The sequence below is a fragment of the Neopsephotus bourkii genome, unplaced genomic scaffold, assembly GCF_033783945.1.
Source record: "Neopsephotus bourkii isolate Nb327-2 ecotype Australia unplaced genomic scaffold, CSIRO-AGI_Nbou_v1 NB_275, whole genome shotgun sequence".
Lineage (NCBI taxonomy): Eukaryota > Metazoa > Chordata > Aves > Psittaciformes > Psittacidae > Neopsephotus > Neopsephotus bourkii.
The window spans coordinates 309,680-332,520 of record NW_026900784.1 but is presented as its reverse complement, the minus strand read 5'-3'; the positions used below and the strand labels follow the sequence as shown (position 1 = coordinate 332,520).

At 39.7% G+C, this 22,841-nt stretch overlaps 1 protein-coding gene and 1 long non-coding RNA gene across 4 annotated transcripts in view; both read right to left on the bottom strand.

The window, feature by feature from the left end:
* Window positions 1-22,597, bottom strand: part of TRIQK (triple QxxK/R motif containing) — a 59,792-nt gene extending 37,195 nt beyond the window's left edge. Inside the window, exons 1-4 of one of the 3 annotated variants that reach the window (XM_061346785.1) lie at window positions 22,474-22,597; window positions 20,729-20,778; window positions 20,093-20,179; window positions 4,466-4,546 (exon numbers count right to left, since the gene is read on the bottom strand). In XM_061346785.1, coding sequence (XP_061202769.1) covers window positions 4,466-4,526 — 61 coding nt within the window. In that variant the 5' untranslated portion in view covers window positions 4,527-4,546; window positions 20,093-20,179; window positions 20,729-20,778; window positions 22,474-22,597. Of the gene's footprint in view, window positions 1-4,465; window positions 4,547-5,062; window positions 5,134-14,611; window positions 14,636-20,092; window positions 20,180-20,728; window positions 20,779-22,473 lie in introns of those variants that run through there. The other 2 variants (XR_009724498.1, XM_061346786.1) reach the window with 2 other exon arrangements.
* LOC133208709 (uncharacterized) lies at window positions 818-2,657 on the bottom strand. Its single transcript, XR_009724499.1, has 2 exons — window positions 2,113-2,657; window positions 818-1,901 (listed from the first exon to the last, which is right to left on the bottom strand). It is a non-coding gene; the product is annotated as an uncharacterized LOC133208709 (long non-coding RNA).
* Window positions 22,598-22,841: the final 244 nt, after the last annotated feature.

Sequence of the window (22,841 nt, the reverse complement as noted above, 5' to 3'; positions counted from 1 at the left end):
TTAAAGCACACATAACAGTAAACAAAGCAAATATGGTGTAAAACCTGTTGCTATTTTCACAGCATTTGTGGAGCAAAGCTGCATAAATGCAGAAAGATGCATACTGCCTCACACCTTTCCTCCAATCCCAGCAAATTAGGAACAGCAGCACAAACAGCAGCAGTGAGAAGGAAACACTATGTAGAAGAGCTGCCCCGTTTGTTGCTGCTCTACAGGTATATGTTTGGGTATGTGAGAGAGAGCTGAATAATGAGTGTTAAAATTACTTTTTCTCATTCCTCCTACAAAACCTCGGCTGTTCATGGGGAACTGAATGGGGAAAGATTCCCTCAGCACCATCCTCCCTCCTTCAGGCACAGTCTAAGCCAGCTTGAGAAGGTTGCTGCTGCTGTTGCTCCCTGTCCCGCTTGGGGACAGTCTTCACGAAGCTAGTGCCAGTTTGGTCTGGTAACGAAAAGGCTGCCTCTGCTCCCAGAGGAAAAGGCAGCGCTCTGTTGGATACCGGAGCACTTGCTGAACAAGAGGCACTACAGACAAATTTTGGCTGGTGGCAGGAGAGATGGCTGAAAGCCAGCTGACAGAGAAGAGCAATATCAATCTCTATGCCAGGGGAATCCTCTGAAAATACTACTGAAGCAAACAGCAACTGCTAATGGCACAGTGGCAAACAAGACATGAGCGATCCTTCGCTCAATCGAGGAGAGAAAAAGGCAAACGGCTGAACTGAAGTGATCAACATGAGCTTGAACCATGGCACAGGGCAAACATGTGGCATGCCGTATGGAAACTCAGAACAAAACAGAAAGCTTGGAACAAATTGAAATTAAAAATCTGCTTTTATTTTAAATTAGTTCGCTAAACATGTAACTGAAAATTGTGTTGAAGTTGACGTGACTTTGTGACATGTTGCTCCTTGAAAACTGCCATTTTCCATCAAACAAAAAAGGTATTAAAAACGTTTCAATCTGGTTACCTTCTATCCAGCAGGCTAGAAAACATTAAATCATGAGCTAAGAAATAACACCATACCATTAGTCAACAAGAGATAGCTGTTCAGCCAGCATCCATCATATTTTCAAGAATCCATACATACCAAATGCCTGGAAAGGAAGGATGGCAATCACTCCACACATGTATTTAGAACTTTTAATGCATATGATAAATTAATTCTTTTAAAGACAGGTCCCATTCAATCTCCCTTTGCTTACTGTTTCTAGATATAACCTACCTGAGAAAGGGGGGTCAAACAACCACTTCCAAAACAGATGAGCCTGGAGCATGACAGCGTTCTGTGTTTGGAGCAGTCTACTACTGAACAGAGTCACTCTAAAGCATCCCTGAAAGAGTACCTAGGCTGCCCAATCTAGGGTTTATTTGATGAATGGACTTTAGGAAAAAATTTAAATTCTTTCTGTATAATTTCTAGTAAGTATGTAAATGAAATCAGATCAAGACTCTGAAACTGGATCAAGAGGAGTTCAAATTAAGGATCTGGAGCATATCTCCTATGAGAAAGGCTGGGAGACCTGGGGATGTTTACCCACAGAAGATCAGGCTCAAGGGGGACCTACCTCATCAGTGTGGGGACACCTCATCAATGAGGGGGAACTCAATCAACCCCTGAAGGGAGGGTGCTAAGAGGATGGAGACAGGCTCTTCCCAGTGGTGCCCAGTGACAGGACCAGAGGCAACAGGCACACACTGAAACACGTAAGAAAAAGTCTTCACTTTGAGGGTGATCAAACACAGGAACAAGGCTGTCCAGAGACATTGTGGAGTTCCCCTCCTTGGAGATATTCAAAAGCCGTCTGGACACTCTTCTGGGTAACTGGCTCTAGGTGACCCTGCTTGAGCTGGGGGGGTTGGACCAGATGACTTCCCTGACAACTTCAACCATGACTCTGATAAACAGATGAATTATCATCACTTATGCAACACCATGCAAGAACAAAATCAAGGAGTAATGGGAAAAAAAAATAAAAAATATTCCATGTTCATTACGGCAAGAAAAACTCTTTATCGGACAACAATTGTCAATAATACACCTCCTGTCCTATAATACACCTGAAAGCATAATGACACTAGAGAGATGGCTCCACTAAGCTCAGCTACCTAAAACTAACACAAAGCTAACACAAAATGCTTGTACATAAAACTCAAACACACCTACATTAAAGCATAAAATTGTATCCATGGATTTTCAACCCCCTCTAATTCATTAAGTTCAGAAAAGTAATTTCCATTGGCAAACCCTATGGCTATCGTGAATGACCAGAATGGGAATTGAAACAACCATCACCAGTGCAAAAGGCAGTGAATGGTCTATTTTAATTCTTGCTCTCTGTCCTCTAAGGAATAGTACAATCATAGGAACACCTCCTAGGTTATGTAGTTTATTTTCCTGCCGGTGTGAGACTCTTCCCTATGATAATTTTTAACACCTGCTTTTGCCAAGTTAAGAGCAATGTGTCGCATCTGAGGAAAATGAGCTTATTATAAGCCCCTTCAGACACTGTATTTTGTAGTACCCAACAGATCACAGTGCTGCATTGTATAACAGGGAAGGTGCCAAATTGCTCAGACAACATGCTAGCTTGAAACTGGAAAGTCAGCAATATAACAGGATTCCTCTGAGTACCAGGCCCCTATACAAATACTCTCACACCCTTGCTACACAGCACAGTGTCCTCTCCCCTGACCAAGGCACAGATGATCAATCCTAGCATCTCGCAACTGTGAAATGTGAAATCACAGTGCCATGCAGTAGTGACTTGCAAGAAGTAGCTCAAGCTGTGAAACTGTGAGAGGAAATCTTGTGTAAGTCTCATACTTAGATGAAGCTTTACATCCCCCTGGTCTTTCAGCAGGCCATACTGCCTTCCAGGGATCACACTGGAAATCACCAGTCTCTCTCACCCTGAGGACAACTATGAAAAACAATTTCAACCATGGTCACCTGAAGTCATGAACAAGAGGAAGAAAAGCATCCCTAAAGGAGGTGGCTGAAAAAGAAGTGACCACCACGAAAATATGCAGAGAAAATGCCAGAAAGCTAATGCAATCATCCTCTGTTCAAACACCCAGTTACGCATGACTATTGGCTGCAGGGCTCCAACTTTTCACCAAACCCACTGGGGTGAAATATCTGTGGTGTCATCCTTTGCTAGGTAATAATTTCCTTGCAAGGTTTTCTACATGAAACCTAAACTGCACAAAAGCAGAGTGCCCATTTATTTAAACACTTTTTCCAGTATATTTGTTTCACATCTGAAAAGGTAATCAGAAATTTTCAGCCACATTTCTAACTGTCTCAGCGAATGAACCAAGAAAGCCAGATATAAACTGCCCAAGATTAGAAAATAGGGAGCATTCCACAGCTATCTATAATAAATAAAATACACAATACTCCCTTACTCTCAACTTTAGATGCAGAAAAGACCATTGAAAGTTATATTAAAATAAGGCAGCACTAAAAAAAATATGACATGACAAAAATAAGACTGTTCGCATAGCTCTTTCACCATAAGAATATACACTATAAACAGTCTATTTTTCACAGACACTTGCTATTTTTCTGTGTATTTAAACACAGATGTGAATGCTTAACGACTTTAAAACAAAGTCATTTACTTAGATAACTAAGTATAAATTAAGGTACTTCATTTTATATACATTCTTTTAAAATACTGTGTCTGTTTATAATATTATTTAACACCTAAAGAGACAGAATCCTCACATATGGATTCTAACAATAAGTCACCTGCCTTTGCATTTAAAAAAGAAACAGAGATTTGAGTCTGCTATGAAGGTACGTGTATGAGTACAGGAGTGCATTCACGTGCGTGCATGTGCATACTTTGTATACAAGTTACCTATGTATACAGCAAGTGAGAACAGAAAGAGACCTAGGAAAATAAACGATTAACATGTTAAAAGTATTTCATTAGTGTGAGAATAAATGCAGTTATAGAACATAAAGGTCTGTATCATTCAGCATATCAAAAACTGTTACAAAGCAGGAACAATATTTTGTTAGAAATGCCCATATCTGACCGGAGACAAACGGAAGAACCAGGAATGTTCCAACAGCTCAAAAATTTCATGGAGCCACTGCACTGCAGTATTTCACTACTACTTCTAAACACAGAACATGGATGTTATCAAGCTTCCCGAAACACTGTCTTCATAAAAGGTTTTGCCAAATGAATTAGTCAACAGGATATAACAAATGTTTCCCTGGAGTGCACCTTATTTTGTACCACTCACAAGCAAAACAAAGGTTTTGAAGAGGAATAATACATTTTGTTACACTAACAGGTCTGGCTAAAAAAACAAAACCAAATTTAAAAAAACCCCCACAAAACCAAAACAAATAAAACTATCAACAACAAAACAGACAGACAAACAAACAAACAAACAAAAAAACCCAGTATTTTTTTTTTTTAAGCACACACCCTTTTCTTACCTATTTGTTTCCTGTACTGGTCAACAGGAGTTCTTGCTGTAGAAGCATCTTTTCTACCCATGGTTTTCAATCCAAAAATCACTGTCAACAGCAGGGGAAAAAAAAAGAAGAAAAGAAAAAAAAAAGTAAACATTATTCCTAAATAACTTACTAAGGAGATCAATGACATACAACATTGGAAAAAAACTAACACGTGGCATTCATGCTATGCTATGCTTATACACAGTCATAAGCCTCCCCAGAGTACAAGACACCAGAGTTAAATCATCACTACTCTGAAGACTTAAAAAATTCTAACATACCTTTTTCCCCATTGCATGGGTTATTAACATTACCAAATGCCTGTTAGTTTCAATAAAAAAGAGAAAAGGATTTAAACTGATTGCACAGTAACTCAGCATCTGGTACCACTGAATTTCATTCTTTTGTTTTTTCTTGGGTTTTTTTTTGTTTTTTTTTTTTTTTCCTAAACAAGGGAGTGAATGTCGTATTTTGAGCTGCTTCTGTTGTTGGCAAACACATTTACAGTATGCCCGGGAGTATGACACAGGACTAGGCATGGGTGCATGCACAAGTGTAACTGCTCAGGAAACCCACCTGCAGACACAGCCCTTCAGCCACCCTGAGCTAAAGAGAGGAACAGATACCTAAAACACAACAACCCCACACTCTACCTTCCTGCCACGAGCTCTACAGATCTGTGAATGAAAAGAAAGTGGAGAAAAGGTGAGAGCTGGAGCTGTACCCTTTTTACATCTCTCAGCAGAGGTATTGAGAATTCAGATCGCCTTCAATGCATTTAAGTAACAACCATCCTGACTCTCGAATGGGCTTCTCGCATTGCACAGCACAAACAGGTGACACAAGGATTGCACAGGAAACTGCACCATCATTCATCTAAAGATGCTCTTTTGGTACTTAGTTACTGTCACACCACCAGTGTAACTGAACAAGTGTCATCTGACTTGTGTTCCAGCAAATTCCAAGTATGTCCATTTAATCTGGAAAACCTTATGGTCTCTTATTCATCTCTTCACAGGGCTGCCACTCAAAAGGTACAGAAAGATTCTACAAATGTACTCATTTCACCTCTTTTTCCAAAGTCAAAAAATATCTGGCTTTTAAAGTCACACTTGTTCCTCAAAACACTATTTTTCAACCGTTTTGGATGGGCTGAATATATCACTCATCACAATGACAGTAAGTCCCACCATTTGACCGTCTTTACGACACAAGCCTCCGAACACCAACCTCTGCACTCACAAGAGGGCTGACATTTTCCAGTGTCAGATTCACTGTTCAAGCGCAGAAGATGCACAACAGCCAACACTTGCCTTTTCCCAACTGGCCTTGGCAAGTTGTGCCAAGGGCAAACTTCAGCTGAACTGTCCCGGGCAACCACAGACTATCTACAGATTGTGCACATATGGCTTTGAAGTATTTGCAAGTTATACTTTTCTGTTAGGCATTACCAGATGCATTACAGCAAGACGAGCTTCCCCAGGCTCTGCCAAGGCACACTGTCTGGGAAGCACAGCCCTTAAAGGCACTGTGATGCCAAATCATGGGCCAAAAAGCATGCTAAGACACTGCTAAATGCACTATCATCAGCATCTCGGCCTGAAACATGTACCATTATCTCCTCCATAGTTTCAAACACGGTTTAATGTACAGCTGCAGGAACAATCCCACCAGTTATTTATGTGTTTTCAATCCACAAAGTTCTTTCTTTTGCATTTATCTCTTCTGTAAGAATTATAGACATTTAATGCCAAGTGAAAAATCCAGGCTCCTTAATTTAAAGTGTGGGACACAGCTTAAAAGGAACTTAGGTGCTCAGAAATCAATACCTTTTTTAAAAAGGTATTCAGAAATAATAACAAGGTATAAAAGATTGCCATTATTTCTTAATCCAAACTGAAAACTCAATTATAGCGTTCTAATGTTTCCATACGTTAACTTTGTTTAACACAGAGCATACCCCTATCTTATGTAAAACACGTAACAGTGAACTGTACTCCACTGGTGGATTTTTGCCCCTCTAATATGCTTCCCAGCTATTCTCGACTGAGTTTCATTTCTCACGTAACATTCACATCGTAACAGCAAGAGTGGAAAATAAAAGTACCATTTGAACTTCTGGCTAGTTGGAAATAACGTATATTTTTACACTGCAAAACTAGTTTTTGGCTTTTTTATGCTACTTTTAGAGACTGTTTTGACTTGCCTTTTGCAATTTCAATAGCCTAATGTTTTACAGCAAAACATAAGCAGTCTACAGTTTTAGCAGTGCCAATAAGACTCAAGAAGGAAACACAGACAAAAAATTATTTCCTGACTTAACAGTAGCCCCTGAAATGCTCATTTTTGTCTGTGTGGCTCAGTGTCACCAACTGCCGCATCTAGAACCCAGACACCTCTTTGTTCTTCAAAGGGATGCAGTAATCATCATTCATTTCCACTGCTTTGATGGTTAGATAGCGAAGGCCCAAGAAACCCATGGAGACATTAGCACATACAGCCGCAATGTCTAATAAGACAGCTATTTGCATAAAAGATCAGCCACAATTTAGAATGTGTTGTGATAGATGTGGAAAGGGAATAACAGATCTATATTAGCATGTACAAAACAAAAGATTGTTTTCACAATTTAATTCCTCAGGGACTGGGGCTCATCACCTTCTCTTGTAAAGAATTCTGCATTCCCCAAGGAAGCAGCTTGCCATGAGCCAGAGTTAAACTAAAATATGGATTAATACGAGATAATATTTATTATTTATGAACATTGCTGCAGGAGTGCTCTCCAATGTAACTTTCTGATCAGATTTTCATGAAGGAAAATCCTCGAACCTTTATGAGCCATGAAACAATTTGAAAAGCATGTTTTCTATATTTAAAATTGGAGTGGCCATCCTGGAATAACTGGTCGTCCTAACTTTAGTGTAAGCAAAATCAGCGCTCAAGTCTTTCCCAACTGGCTGCTCCACTGCCTTCGATGCCAGCAAGTGGAAGATCCAGCTTTTGCTGTATTTTTTTGCCAAACCAAAGGGATAGGCAGTGCATCATGCTGTGTGTACCCCAGCAGCATTCAGGTCCCTGGAATTCTAATGAATACATAACTAGTCAAGAAACATGTAAAGGAGTTGTCATTGCTTTTCTTTACAGCCTACTAAAAATACTTCAAGAGTAACTATTTGAAGGCAACATGAGCCCTCCTCAACTTTCAAGCTTTTCCACAAGCTGGTTTTAAGAAAACAAAGCAAGCTCCAAAGGAATTATTTTATATTTATTGCCATTACAGACATATACAAGGTCAAAATATATCCTTGCTTTTGTGGTACCCTTCACAGCTTTTCACTTTCTTACCCTCCAGTAATTCAGCTTTGAAGGCTTATACCCTCAGCACACATGATTCTTCTCCTCTTTTATCCATAAGCAGTGACTGATAATTAAAAAAACACAATAAATTGCCTATTATCACCTCCCACAATCAACAGCATTTTCTGAGATAGAAAAACAGTTCTGGTTGTTCATTCCAGGTCTGACCACAGTAGAGTTTAAATCTCAACTCACTGTTACTGATGCATATAAAGCTTGTATAAAAAAAATAATAAATAAATAAATAACTTGAATGAAATAGAAACAACGTGAATGACTTCAGAAATACCAAGAAGTACAGGGACTATATAGCATAGAGATTGTACTTTGTGAATTTATGGTGTAATACAAATGATTAGTAACAGTGATAAGGCTTACAGTGTGAACCAGTGAACACTCAAACATCCACGTATGTGCTCATGTGCAAACTTTCTTAGGGGTCATATTTGACAATATGTCTGTATTCTTCAACAACCAGCTGCCTAACATGGAGGGTATGTTAAAGAAATAATGGTCAGTTTTGTAGCAGAAATACACCTGATAGATTAGATAGAAAAGAACCACTACAGAATGTAAAGGTACTGGACCGAGTCTTCAGCTGTAATTGAAAATGCAGGCGAATGGACAGTGAATATGTGTATATATGCAGAAGTAACTTATCCTTAATTGCAAATGAATATCTAACTCACCCCCCCCCCTTTTTTTTATCCTTTTTTTTGTTGGATACAGTGCACGTTGATAATCTGAACCCACAAACCAAATAATTTTTTAATATGATTCAAAGCTTACTGATGTCAGTGAAAGAATTGGTCAATTTCATAGTTCGTAGTTTAATAAAGGATATTAAAACACAAGTTACAAGAGAGCACAAATTGCCTTTTATCCTCCTCGGGTAAAATCCAAGGAGCACACTAGATCCTCTGTGAACATCAAGTTATTCCAAAGAAATGTTAGCACTGCATTTAAAGTGGGAAGCTGTCTGCATGTAGGTATTTTGGAAATCACTGCTGTTGGTTATTTTAATTTGCTTTTTTGGTGCATTGCTGAAGTACAGAAACTAAGGTCTGTCTGTGCAGCAGTGGAAGAAATGCAGTGGAATTAACCCACAGCCAAAATTGCAAGAACAATGCAGCTGAATTTTTTAACCATACTTTAACCAAAAGAAGTTAAAAAATTTTACTGCTACTACTTACAAAAACCCCAAACACAATAAACATAGAAACAAACAAACAAAAAAATTAAAGAACCAACCAAAAACGTTCCATGTTCTACTGCTAAGTCTTCACCATTCCTCTGGAAAATCTCTCTCAAAGGATGACACATCAAAGGAAAGAGTACCTGCTTATTGTGCTTCTTGCCGAATCTAGCTCTACCTTCCTTGGGGATTTATTTCATGTTCTTTACTTAATTTAAGCTTGAAAGTAGCAGAGATGACTTAAATTCAGTTAAATTTAGGAAAATAAATTAAAAAAACCCAGGATCCATAACTCTAGTTGGAACAAGTATTGCTAAAATAATCTTATCTTTTTGCACAAGGACAACAAACACTACTATATCCCAAGATTAAAACCATCTAGGAATTACAACTTTTACTCTGATGTATACAAGGCTGTTTCATAGCTTCATGTAAGCACTAGGAAACTAGGAACAAAACACACACTGTTACTTCCACTGAGCACCCTTTGCTCTCTAGGGAAAGGAGCTGTTCTGTTGTTTGTTAGTTTTATGCTGCCTAGAGAACCCATGAAATTAGATCTGAATTTACTCACAGAAGTACGACACAGGTAATAGTCTATATGAATACTCAACATATTCTCCTGGATGTTTCAAAATCCTTAGGCAGTATGTATTATGAAACATAAATTTCATCAACAACCCAGATTAGTTCCGCCTAATATCAGGAAGGTGAGACACTCCAGTTATGCAGGAGGCCACCTCCACTCCCTTTGCAGTGAATGAAGAAAGAGATGCAATGGTAAGGAATCCAAACCGCCTGCAGCAATCTTCCTTGCTATGCTCCTAAACCTCCCCTAAGTACCTAAAATGGGGTAGGATTATTTAGGCCCAAATATCTGCTTCTCTAGCAGAAAGACTACTTATTTTTGTTAGATGTTAGATGTTTTTAAACATCTGAAGAGTTGAAACGATTATCATTAAATGTATTCATCATAGCCTGGAAAAAGCAAAAATTTCAAGGACTGCAAAACCTGACCAAGATCTTTTTTTTTTTAAAGATCTCATACTTACATAATTTAGGTTTTGAAGCAAAAAGAGGATATTAAAAATGTCAAAGGCTCCTTCCATTCCCAGTAGAATACAGTTTGTCACAGCTTCTATGGGAAGAGGAATCAAAATGTACTAGGCCAAAACTTACTTATAAAAACATTACTGATATCTATTGAGCAATTTGTGTTATACTTGTTATAACAACAGTATGACATTTTGCAGAAGAATATTCTATTTATAGCTATTCTATGCACCTTACATTTGCTTTTCATTATTTGGGTTTCTTATTTGTCTTCAGAACTGAATTCCCTTACGTCAGAGCCGAGTAGAGATATACCATCTGTGAAACATATTCAGCTTAATATGAAGACAGATCTTCATCTGAACAAATTTAAAACTGCAAACACTCAAAGATTAACCTTTTTTTTTATTTATTTTTATGAGAATGACTGCACTGGTGTGTCAAGAAAATATTCTTAAAGTTCATAAAGGAAAAAAAAGCGTACATGTGGTTTGATTCTGCCTTCCCAGACAGTTCAAAAAGTAGTATTTATCAGGGGAAAGTGTAATCTGCTAAAGGGAAAATTACATGATAAATTACACCATATGCAGTATTCCAGAACAACAGAATATGTTTAAACTTTGGGGGTTTGGGAGGAACAGGGATTATGGTAAAAATCAGAGCGAAGAACGGCAGGAACAGAATGGGCAGCCAGACCACCCTGATGCCCAGAGGCGCATCATCAGGGATGGATACAGCCTCCATGGGAGCAATTGCAGATGCTGTGCAGCCACCACTGTAGTCTGAGGGTAAGTACAGAGGACATCACCATTACCACAACTGCACAGAACGGAAATGAAACACGTGCTCTCTGCCTCATGAGTTAAAAGTTCATCAAGTCAAGAGCAACAATGAGAAACAATTATTTGTTCTGTCTCAGTAACTGAAGCATCAGCAATGAACATTTTGCAGTTCAGATAAATCCAGGCACTTTTATTCTCTCTTTGATCACCACCACACACCCCTTCAGCACTCATTTCCTTTGATGAAGTAGGGAATAATTTAAATAAATAACAGGTATAAAGCTAGAGGTCATAGACCTTACATCTCAAAATCAGCTAAGTCTGCCTAAGCACTTGACTTCCAATATGTTACGAAGTTACAGTTCCTTAATTTAATAGAGCATCACGTGGTTTCACTGAGGTCTTATTCCAAAACCTTACAAACTCTGTTTTGCCCTAATAGGTGTTACAGCAGAGGAAAAGCATCTCTTTTCTTTTCTTCAAAGCAGAAAATGACCTCTTTATTTGCCCATCTCTTCAGTTTTAGAAGTGACAAAAATTCCATTTTTTCCAGATGTTGCTCGTTTCCTGGTACCGGCTACAAGTCATAGCTTGTTGTAAGCCTGGCTGCTTTAATTATAGACACTTGTTAGTTCCTCGTTTTTAGATTTTAAGTTTAGGCTCATTTTTGATGGAAATGAGATTTTCATTTCTTCCTTAAGTGAGAAGAAATATTTAGGGAGTAATTCTACTTCCCTTTAGCATATCCATCTTAAACTACAGTTCACAACCATCCAGAGGACAGAAAGTCTCTTTCACAATGTTTTCAATACTGCAAAATGGGATAATGATCTTCAGCAAGAATAAAGCTTGCAACTTTTGAAGCTGTTCACATCCAATTTTTCACACAATTCCATACTGATCTTTTTTTTGTTTGCTTCTACTGTGCCTTTTTTTTTTTCCTTGCATTATCTTGGACCATTAAAAATACAAAATTTCTGAGTGAATGATTTAAAAATTAAACAGCTTCTTAGAAATAATATATCAAAACAAGACAATTTGAATTGCTGGAATTTTTCCTTTTCTCTCACCCTGTTTAAAGATTAAAAAAAAACTTTTAAAAGTATGCTAGGCTAAGTTTCATCTTAATTTTTTCCCCAATTAATTCTAATAGTGATATCCCATCTATTTTGACTCCATTTACACTGAAATTGCTCTATCATTCACGAAAAGCAAACACACTCAGCAAACAGTCTGTTCATGCTTGACAATCAACCTAATAACTGAAAACCAGCAGAGAAAAGAGCCACAAATAAGCCACACAGGCACAAAGCCGCAAGGCATACAAATGTGCCCTTCTGTTACTCATTTCACTGTAGTATAATACAGTGTCCCTTCACATGACTCCAAGTCATAGAAATCACTTACGCTGGTCACCACATTTGTATCCTAATGATTGACTCACTTCTTACCTTGAGCAACCATGCAAAAGTTGAAAGCAGGCTACAAATGACAGCAGCAAATAACACTTCAGCAAAACTGAATTATTAGTTCTATTACCAAACCTAGTGATCAAAAGGACTTAAAAGAATCTTTCCATCCAGGGCTCAGAATGAATGTGGGATGGGGTGTTTTTTTGTTTTTTTTTCCTTTCTCTGAAAGTACTGTAGCTTTGTAAGTATTAAATAGACTAACCTATGACTGAAGAAAAACAGTTTTATGCAACTTTTGTTGTCTCAAATGCTGTATTAGGCATTCAGAAAAGCAACTCAGGTTATTAAAAAAAAAAAATCTATTCTAGACACGAAGCAGAAGAAACATTAATTATAAAAAGTTTTAGTTTGGTGGGTTTGGCATTTGTGTTTTCCTCTTTTTTTTAAGTAACTGATGAAAATAACGATCTGTTAATCTTTCACATAAAATGAGAAGATAAAGCTGACATGCATTTCGTCAGCCTTAACACATAATTTTTTGTATTTTTTTCCTTTACCATTGTCCTAGACAAAACCCAGTAGATAAAACAGCAGATAACTTAGCATTAACAGATCAAATGCAAAGTTCAGCCCTACAGCACTTAATAATGAGCTTAACAGACAGGCTTAGTGAACAGACACATAGACATTAGCAACAGCATTTTCAAAACCAAGTCCTACTCTATTGGTTTTGAAGGATTAGGCCATAATTGGGTGAAGAGTTTAATACGGCTTAAATAACATCAGTGCAATAGTTTCTAAAGTAGTTCAAAACAATAGGCCAAGCACACTCTGTAGATTATATCTAAATTGCTCAAGACCTGCCTCTCCTGAAACCTACGTAGAGATTCCATTAAAGGCAGTGATTTTTAAGATAAGAATAAAGTAATAATGTACACGACACCATCTCTTGAGGAGCTTTTATGTTCTATTTGGGCAAAAATGGAATACGAGATCACTGATACCTCAAAAAATCTGAATCTTGAACAAAAGTTGAATTAAAGGAATTGATAAAAACCAGGTTAAGATCTTCATATGGTCAAATTTTAAAATAAGATTTGACAGCCACCAAAAAATGCGGTGAACTATTTACTTGCCTCATTTTAAGGCAGAGCAGGCAAGTGTGGAATGCAGCCGAAAAGATCAGGTAGCAAAAATAAAAATCATCAACCAAGAGAAAAGTGTTAGTTGAAATATCAGAAAGTCATGTGGATGCCAGAGGGTCCTGGATGCAACCATTTGTGCAAGGTCTGCTTGGGTTCTTTTCTCAGCTTTTCCTATACCACCACAGGATGGAAGACGACTATGTCCTATATACTCCCACTGCTGAACAGTGCATGTTTCAAAAGGAAGAAATTTTGCTGCAGGTTCACTGTCAAGGAGAATGCCAACAAAAGGACGGCACCAGGTGAGACTAACACATTGGAAAAAAGTACTCCATTTCAAGTCACACAGTACACACAAGATTCTATTTACTGTAAAAATTTTACTGAAATATAAAATTGAGCCCTTTTTCACGGGTTTCTGCTTTTAGAGACAGCACATTTTTAAGATCCTGGGTTCTAATGTGTGACAGGCTAGCCTTTTCCGGCCTAAAAGATACCTCCAATGAGTGAGTGGTTCCTACACCTCAAGCTAGACAGGAACAGAATAGTTATGAGACTCCTAAAAGAGAACATTTAATGAGTAGCTATCAGCTTGCAAGCATTTCTTCAGAAAACCCAGCTTGAGATAAACCAGCAGACGATCCATTCTATTCACTCTAATGTCCTGCATGCATCTGTCTAAGCACTAGGGGCTTGCACATGTCCTTACATAGAGTCAAAGGGGAATGTATGCTTCAGCACTGCCATGAAGTTTTATTAGGAGGAGGAGATATGCCTGAAATCTAGCCTTGTAGACCGCATGAAACCAAAAAGAAAACCCCAAACCTGCTGGAGCATACAGTGAAATGAGTTCAGGCTGGTTTTCGTAACAACAGATTCAACACCAACATTACAAGAAACTACAGGTCGCTCTCTTCCCACTACGACTACTCAGTCTGACTATGACTGTACCAAAAGCTGAATACTGTAACCAAGCTTAATAAGCTTAAGGAGATCTGGGCCAACTCTGAAAAAGAGCTGCTTCTGCTTATAGCTTTAAAAATATCCCATGCACTCACCTCTACAAGCCATCCTAATTGTTTCCACACTGATTTGCTTTTGTTTTAATTAAGGTGAGTTAACGAAAATGTGTACCAGTACAGTACAGGGAAAACATCTTTCCAGCTCTTTACTATTTCCAGCATGGACAGTCTTAAGTCTGAAGGCTTAAAAGCAGACAAGTTTGGTCAGAGACTCACAGCCCTGAGCTTTTTGCTACACACACCATTCTGTCCCCCTGAAGGTCCCTTCATGGTAACAAGACAAGATTATAGAGTCCTTCTATGGTCAGGATAGAGAACTACACCAAGCCTATACAATATACATTACTTATGTGCAATAAATGACAGAATACAAGTACTCTGAATTCTTTACTCTGCATATATGGCTATGTTTTAGTATGGTACCCACATTTAGATCATAATTTCCATGGGTCTATATAAACATGCATGAAGATAAACAGGTTCTCTTCCCATGCAGAACTGGAAGAATTTATCCAGAAGCTTTGCTTTGTAAATCATTTCAGATGTATTTTACTGAAGCAGTAAATGATATAAGCAAGTGCGCTGGGACCTTTTGTTTTAAATTCTGATGATCTGTTACTCCAACAAAAGTTACTGATATTATTTAACCCCACTGGTGTACTTAAAATGAAAACTGTTTGAAACTTTTTTAACAGGTTTGACTCTACAATAATCAGTTTTCCAGAGTAGCCTCTTCCTATTTAACTTGATGGTCTGATGCTTTCTCTATACCCAAAAAGATATCAAAACCATCCAGACTTTCAAATTATCCTGCCTTTCAGAACAAAGAAGTAAACAGCAATCTAGGAATTCTTTGTTAACCTCTTCAGTCCAGATTATGGAAAAATTTAAAGGAAGCAACATCCATCCTTGCTCTGACCATTTTACAACTGCAAAAAAAAACAAAAAACCAAACACCGAATGATGCTGCAATTCTTTGTGTTTGCATTTAAAAATCATAATCACACCAAAATCTAAAGCTGACGAACTTATAGACAGCTTCCCATGATGCATATATACAACAAAAGAAAAAGTGCTTTCCACACCCTCTGTAACAGGAATAAATGACAAGTTCACTCAGCACAGCCTTGCCTATGGCATTCCACACTATGCAGGAGGGCCTCTGCAGCAGACAGTTGGGACGGGTAGCAAATAGAACCTGTCCAGTGAGGTTAAGGTAAATGTGTCATCAGAAATATCACAGCACACATGAAAGGCAGTATCATTAACAAAAGTCCATCTGCCTCTTCCAGGAGTTCATCATGCCTTCAAATTTTTCAGAGCATGTTTTTCATGGAAACAGAACTAGAGGCAACATTCCAGCACTGGTCTTACTAAGCCATTTCAAAGCACTCTCTTACCTCTCCCCCATCTCTAATAGGCAGCACCAGCCCTTCTTGAACAGCCCTGCACTTGAATTCCCTATGGCTGCAGGAGCTTCCTCACAAACCCCAAGCCCTCCCACAGTCACAGATTTAGAAGATAAAAGATCTTACATTCTGCAGGTACATGCAGCATTCCTTCTTCCTCAACACATGCAGGCACATTGCATTTTAACAGACTCATAATACCATGATCCCAGCCATGCTTTTAATTTCATCCTTTCTTCATCAACCTAGCAATCACTGAACCATCTACTGTTTGCCATTACTGCTTTTACATTTAGACACAACTGACTAAAATAGCAAAAAGCATCACACCTGACACAAACACTGAGGAAAGTCTCCACAAGCTCACATCCGTTGACAGTGGCCTCGAGCCATTACTTCTGAGTGCTGGCAGCTCACCAGGTCTTTATGCATTTTATTGTTACTGTACAGTCCTAATTTTTAAATTAATTTTAGTTGAGTAACAGTAAATCAAGGACCTAATCAAATTTAAGAGTTAGCCATACATAGAGTGTACCTTCAGTCTGACAGCTGAGACACAAAAACAAAACAAGTAATACACTGCTTCAGGTTAACTGTTTCCTTTTGGCAAGAACTTAAGTAATACAAAACTGGTCTAGCAGTAAAGTAAGTGATGTAATCTTAAGTGAAGGCAGCGTAATTACCTCCCCACATGAGTGCAACACTAAAACCGCCTACAGGACAATTTCTATAGCTTACACGTTACATGAAAGAAATATTATGATTTTCAGTATGAGCTTTTAGGCATGATCACTTTTAAAAGACAAAACCTCAAGGTGAGAGTTTCAGTTCAGATGGTGACAGGGTAAAGCCAAGTGCTGAAATGTTATCCATAATGACTTAGTACAGTGTAAGTTGAACACATAGGTAATAGAATTTTTAAAACATGTTCAGCTTGAAAACATAGGAGACTTATAAATAAGCTTTTAGTATCTGAGAAGCTTTAAGATGTTGCTGACCCCAAGTAATCACCTCCCTGCCAGGGTGAGCAGCCTGTAAAAAAGGGCAAGAAGAAGGGGTACATTCTGCTCCCATGACCCCATTCCCAGACTACGCATAGCGCAAGACACCCAAAAAGAGGTGTCAGTTAAGGTGATGGAGGCAAACTGAGGGTGCAGGTATTGCTGGGTCTTCTGTACAGCCTGCAATCTGAGGGGTGGGGGAAAAGCGACCAGCTGGCAGCATCTTAAACCGCAGCATCTAAGGCTTCCAGAGCACATCTGTCAGGGGCATTCGTGCATAAATTTGAGTAAGAGTTTGTAGAATTGAGAACTTTGTATGTAAAGATTACAATGAAAACACAACAGATAAAAGCACAAAAAGCTACAAAGGCTGATTGATAATGTAAATGTGAGAGGGAATTATCACGGGTAAACTTAACCTTTTCTTCATTTACACCGTACAGCACAGCCGGAGAGAAAACAATTGAAACTTTGAGATCTACTACATTTCCAACCCAATCTGTTTCCCCACTATAAAAAACAGTTCATAACATAAAAGGTTATTTTGTTCCATTACTTTATTTTATTTCAATGGAAATTCATGAGGATACATTTGGCTTTCTGGCTAGAGGCAACCAACTACAGGCAATGCAACCCCATCTTTTATTTTTTTGTCTTACTTAAGAAGAGAAATAACAGCATTAGTAAGTGACAACAAACTTGTGTGCAAAATGGCGTGCTTCCCTCTGCCCTCTGGATTTTAACTTCCCAATACCATTCTCAACATTAACCTAAATTAACCTTTGCTTTTGCCCTCTCTCACACCTGGCCTTTCTGGCATGACTTTTCCACCATAAGCTTCTGCTTTTGTAACAGTCTTTCTCCATTTATTCACTTTAACAGCTCAGCAACTATTCCTGGATTTCTGTGTCACCCTCCCATCCTTCTTTACACTTGGTATTGGGCTTATGCTGACTAATTCATTATACCATGTCTTTCCAGTTCCATCTTGGTTTTGATCATAAAACACGTTGGATGAAAAATAATGCCAAAACCAATCACAGCACATGAATATGAATAAACAGTATTTTGTTGATGTATCAATTATCATATTTAACACTACAAAAAGTTCTGGGACACAATAAACTGCATTGTATAAACCCCTCCATTGTATCATTACAATATGTGGTTACAGAGGCAAAATCAAACTTAAAAATGTTTGCCCTTGCTGCAAAAAAAATATGCAGAAGAAATGGGGAAAAAAGGGATTAGCACTGTCCATGTCAAGAATGCCTGGAGTAAGTGTTTACTCAAGCCACTGAATCAGAGGGGTATCTATGCACAGCTAGTGATACAAAAGCACCTGGGGTGCCTTGACATTTTCCCATGACCTTCAAACGTAATTCTGATGAATAAAAATGTATCAGGAATCCTAAGGCTGCTGCTGACAATCTGGGGATGTTAAAACTGCATTAATGCAAGTGCTTTTTCTTCTTCTGTGTGACTATCTGAGTTTGTCACGACATGAAACAGAGCTCCTTCCTAAATGGAAAACACCAGGTTTTCAGCAACGCTCTTTCCTTCCCATCATCTTTCCAAAGAAAAAATACTCTTATTCTGTGTGTCACAAAATACTTCAAGACAAAAACAGGTTATTAAAGAGCCACAGCATACATTGATTTTTTCATCTCTACCAACATCACCATGATGTTTATGTTGCACATAATGCTGCAATGATGTATGAGCTCATCAGCTTGGTAACTAAAAACAGTTTCACTGTGCCTGTGATTGATAAACTATGGAAGTACTAAAACATTTAAAATGTTAATCTTTGTAATAATCTCCTGAAAAGTTTTTATATTAATTTAAACCATCCATCATTTTAATATTTAATCATTGCAGACTTCATTTGAAATGAGGATAGCCATTCACTGAAAAGCACTTCATTTTTTAGTTTAAAAAATGATCAGCTAGTATATAATCACTTCACTTTTTTTTTCTTCAATAAAAAGTAAACCTGCAAGCAAATGAAAAAATCTACAGGAGCAGAAATCTTAAAGCAGAGTTTGTGTCAGAGGACTTTTGCAGTCTTGTTTTCCGGGAGTAACCGTATTACAACAGTAGTATCATAAGGGAGTCAGAGCATTGAGTGAGACTTCAACCGTAAACAGAAATTGTTAGCTTCTTTGTCTATACCTTACAACCATCTATGTTCCATTCTAATCTTTACCTAACTCATAACATGGAAACATAACAATTTACTTATGAAGCACACTACCTAATAGAGCAACTTCAGTCTCCAAGATAATACTAAACTTGGGGTTTCAGAGGGTTCTTTTCTGTTTGTTTTTTTTTTTAACATAACATCCCAGTTTTATAACATTAGCCTTTAGCAACACATAAAGACTTTCCAAATTATCCTACTTTTTTGTAATTCACAGCTTGTCTTCCCTAATGAAAAATCTAGATTAATATGGAAATATCCCAAAGGAAAACAAAACAAGGAACTTTCTAGTTGTGAGAAAAAATCCCACAGAAACTCTTAACATTCCAACTGCAACAAACTGTAACTAATTTTGATGGTATTCAGCTTCTTTTGAAAGATTTTTAAAACTATGCAAGAAACAAAAACTAATTACTGGTCTCAAGAAACAAATTTCACAATAAATCCAAGGAAAATGTCTTCACTGCACTGAAAAAACACTCAAAAAAAAAGGAAAAAAATAACCTACAAAAAGCAAAAAATGAAAAAGCAACAACAACAAAACCCCCACCAAACAGAAACACACAAACCAAAACCCTCATATAATTTTCTATGTAGACTCCACTAAAATTTTATGTTTCCTGCTTCCATGAAGTACACTGAGTTTAAGTCATCCTTGAAGACTGGGCTACAAGGTTAGGCTTAAGTATTTGAATAAAATCCTAGATATACACTGGACAGCACCACAGGTTAATTTATCAGTTTACATTCCTAGTTCTATGAGTTACAAGATTTTCCAGTACCTGGTAGAAAACTGGCATGCAAATTGGCTTCCTTTCCTGAAGCGGCTGCATGAAGTGACAGCAAGAGCTATGAAGTCAGGGGAATTGGCAGAAGTCACGTGGAATCTTCCAATGCATGCAACCTTTATATAGTTCAAAGTTATGAAAATAAAATAGTAGTAAATTAAAAAAAAAACACCCCAACAAACACACTGCCTTTATTCTTGATATTTATAGTGATAAGTACATATCTTGTCGCATATTACCTTTTGCTGAAGTCTGTTTTTATGGACAATAATCCTGTTCACTCAAGGTGATGTAGTAATTGAATTCAGGAACTCAGCTGCTTGCATCTGAAATAGAAGGGATAGTCCTGTTTTTATGGATACAAGAATCAAAGTAAATTATAAGAGGAGTTTTGCCAGTGCTAACAGAAATCTGGTTTAATCACTTGATTTTAAATGATTTTTCAAAACCTAGATATTTGAAGAGCTGTCACATCTGTGCTGAAACTGAGTATCTTCTGTACTGCTTTTGCAGGCACAAAATACTATTTTAGACAAAGTCAGTTGTAAAACATTACTGTAATCTCTACATGGTTAAATTAACAAATCCAAGTCGCAAAATGACAGGACTGATAGTGTTGGAAGGGACCTCTTGAGGTCATCTGTTGGGTTAAAACCTACTCAAACAGGCTCAGCGAGAAGACTATACATATGTTACAGAATTATAAGTTATAAATTACAAAAGAAATTACATACTGAAGCAAAAATAACAGAAAATGTGAGCAACTGCCCTTTCTGGGGAAAGAAAAAAAAGGCAACTATTTGTACTGGTGTGATAAATTTATTTCCAAGTTAACACTTGTCTGTTTTCACTATGCTTACGCTTACACTACTGACCTGAAGTAGGCTTACATCTTCACAGCTTCCATGAAGACAGATATCAAGTCCTAGAAGGGTAGACAGCACTAATTCATGATCAAAGATAACCATGCCAACAGAAACAGCTGCTAAATTTTTCCTCAGTGAGCAGACAAACTATTTTCTGAACAACAGTGGCTGTCCCTAACCCATTTTGTACCAAGAGGTGAAGTGATTCAGCCAAGGAAGACATGCCAAACAGCACTGCTTAAGAAATTGATCGATTTTCCCCATACTTCTACATTTCTGTGTATTCCTTAAACCGACTTTCTACAGTTTTCCACTACGGAAATTATACGTCAGTAGCAAAGGCTGGAAGAGTCAACATGTCTTTAGAAACAGGCACCCTTCCATTCTGATTAGCTCTTTAGGCACAAGCCTGGTACCCAAAAGCAAAGAACTCAAGCCCTGTGTTATATGTAACTGAATTACTGTGTGTGAATGTGTGTGCTCTGCATACAGCCCAATTATACCACACGCTTTTACAGGGTCTTTCTGGTACTGTGCTCTGCTCTCCTAACTATGTAGGCTGATGTAAGGCAGAGCACTTTGAGAGCCACACAAATCCACGTTAGCAGACATTTCTGCCAACATTTCACATTTAGAAGTTGTGGCTCCAGTGTCTCTATCCAGGATTTTCTGAACATAAGCATGACCAGTACACTCTGCACAAAACACGAATAAGTCCAATGTACCAGGCACACATCACACCTGAAAGGTGAACACAGCCAGCTCAAAAAGCCCAGGTTGCATCAGATTTACTGCATACCCACAGCCGTCACACACTGCACATGTGGTATCTCCAACACGCCCTGGCCTCACTCCATTAGGGTGGCCAGCCAATGAGTATGCAGCTACACCGAGAGCAGCTGCTAGTCCAGCTCCTAGACACAGAGGAACCCCACACAAATGGGCTTCATTCATTCATATATACATATATACATATACACACACACACACACACACACGCATACACCCACACCCAACCACACTGCACTGGCAGGCAGTAAACGTGGAGAGTTGAGCTCACGAGTGAAAGCCACAGGCTGGCCCCACAGAGAAGCACCGCAGGCTCTTGTCAGCGCAGCCAGCCCAACAGGCCTCGACCACAGCTCTCACACGGGACACCTCCTGCTGAGGGGTTTATTTCCCTCCAAATTGGCCAATCACACCCTGCGAAGGGACCCACCCTAGCACCACCTGCTCGCGCGCTGGAGGCTGACCAAACGGCTGAGGAGCGCCCGGAGCTACGTAAGGCCGTGGCACCAACCCCGGCCGCGAGGCGAGCCGCCCATTCCCGCCTCCCGGGCACGGCACACGCCGCCGGGGAAGAGGGGAGGGGACTCCACCGGCCCACACCCAACATGGCCGCGCCAGCCGCGGCCGCTGACCCCTCCCGGCCCCTCAGCCCGCAATCCGAGGGCGGCACCCGGGCGCCCGCAGCGCCGCCCCGATTGGCAGCGTGCTCCGACCAATCGCGGAGGCGAGCGCTTCCTGCCGGCCAATGGTAGTGGCGGCCCGCGCGGACAGCGGGTCGGCCGCGCGCGCTGGCCGCTCCCTGTCCGCAAGCCAATGGCGGCGCCGGAGCAGTGGCGGGTAGCGCTCCCCCGCCGCCCCGGGGGGGGGGGGGGAGCGGAAGCGGTTGCCGTGACAACCGCATACCCGGCGGTGCGGCCGGCCGTGGCGCCCGCGGCCCCTTGCCCACCCCGGGAAGCGCGCGGTACCTCGGGCCGAGCGGTACAGCTCCGCCTCCTGCCTCCTCTCGCGGCTGGGCGACTTCCTGTGCTGGCGGGGCTGCCACCGCCTCCCGCCCGAGCGTCCCCGCCTCCCGGCCCCGCCCGCCCTGCCAGGCACGAGCTGCAGGGGGCTGGGGCACTGGGCCCAGCGACTACGGCCGCAGGTGGGTCGAGGAAGGTCCTAGGGCGGCAGCGGCCTCGAGGTCGCAGGGCCTGCCGGCAGGAGGCCTCGCACCCATCTGTCTCGCTCGGTGTCCCGGGAGAGATGCTTCGATGGGGGCTGGAAGTTCAGCGGTGGAGTATTTTAGCATCCCCCCTTCACACCATCTTCTCAGTTTTTACCGCTCTTTTCCCAC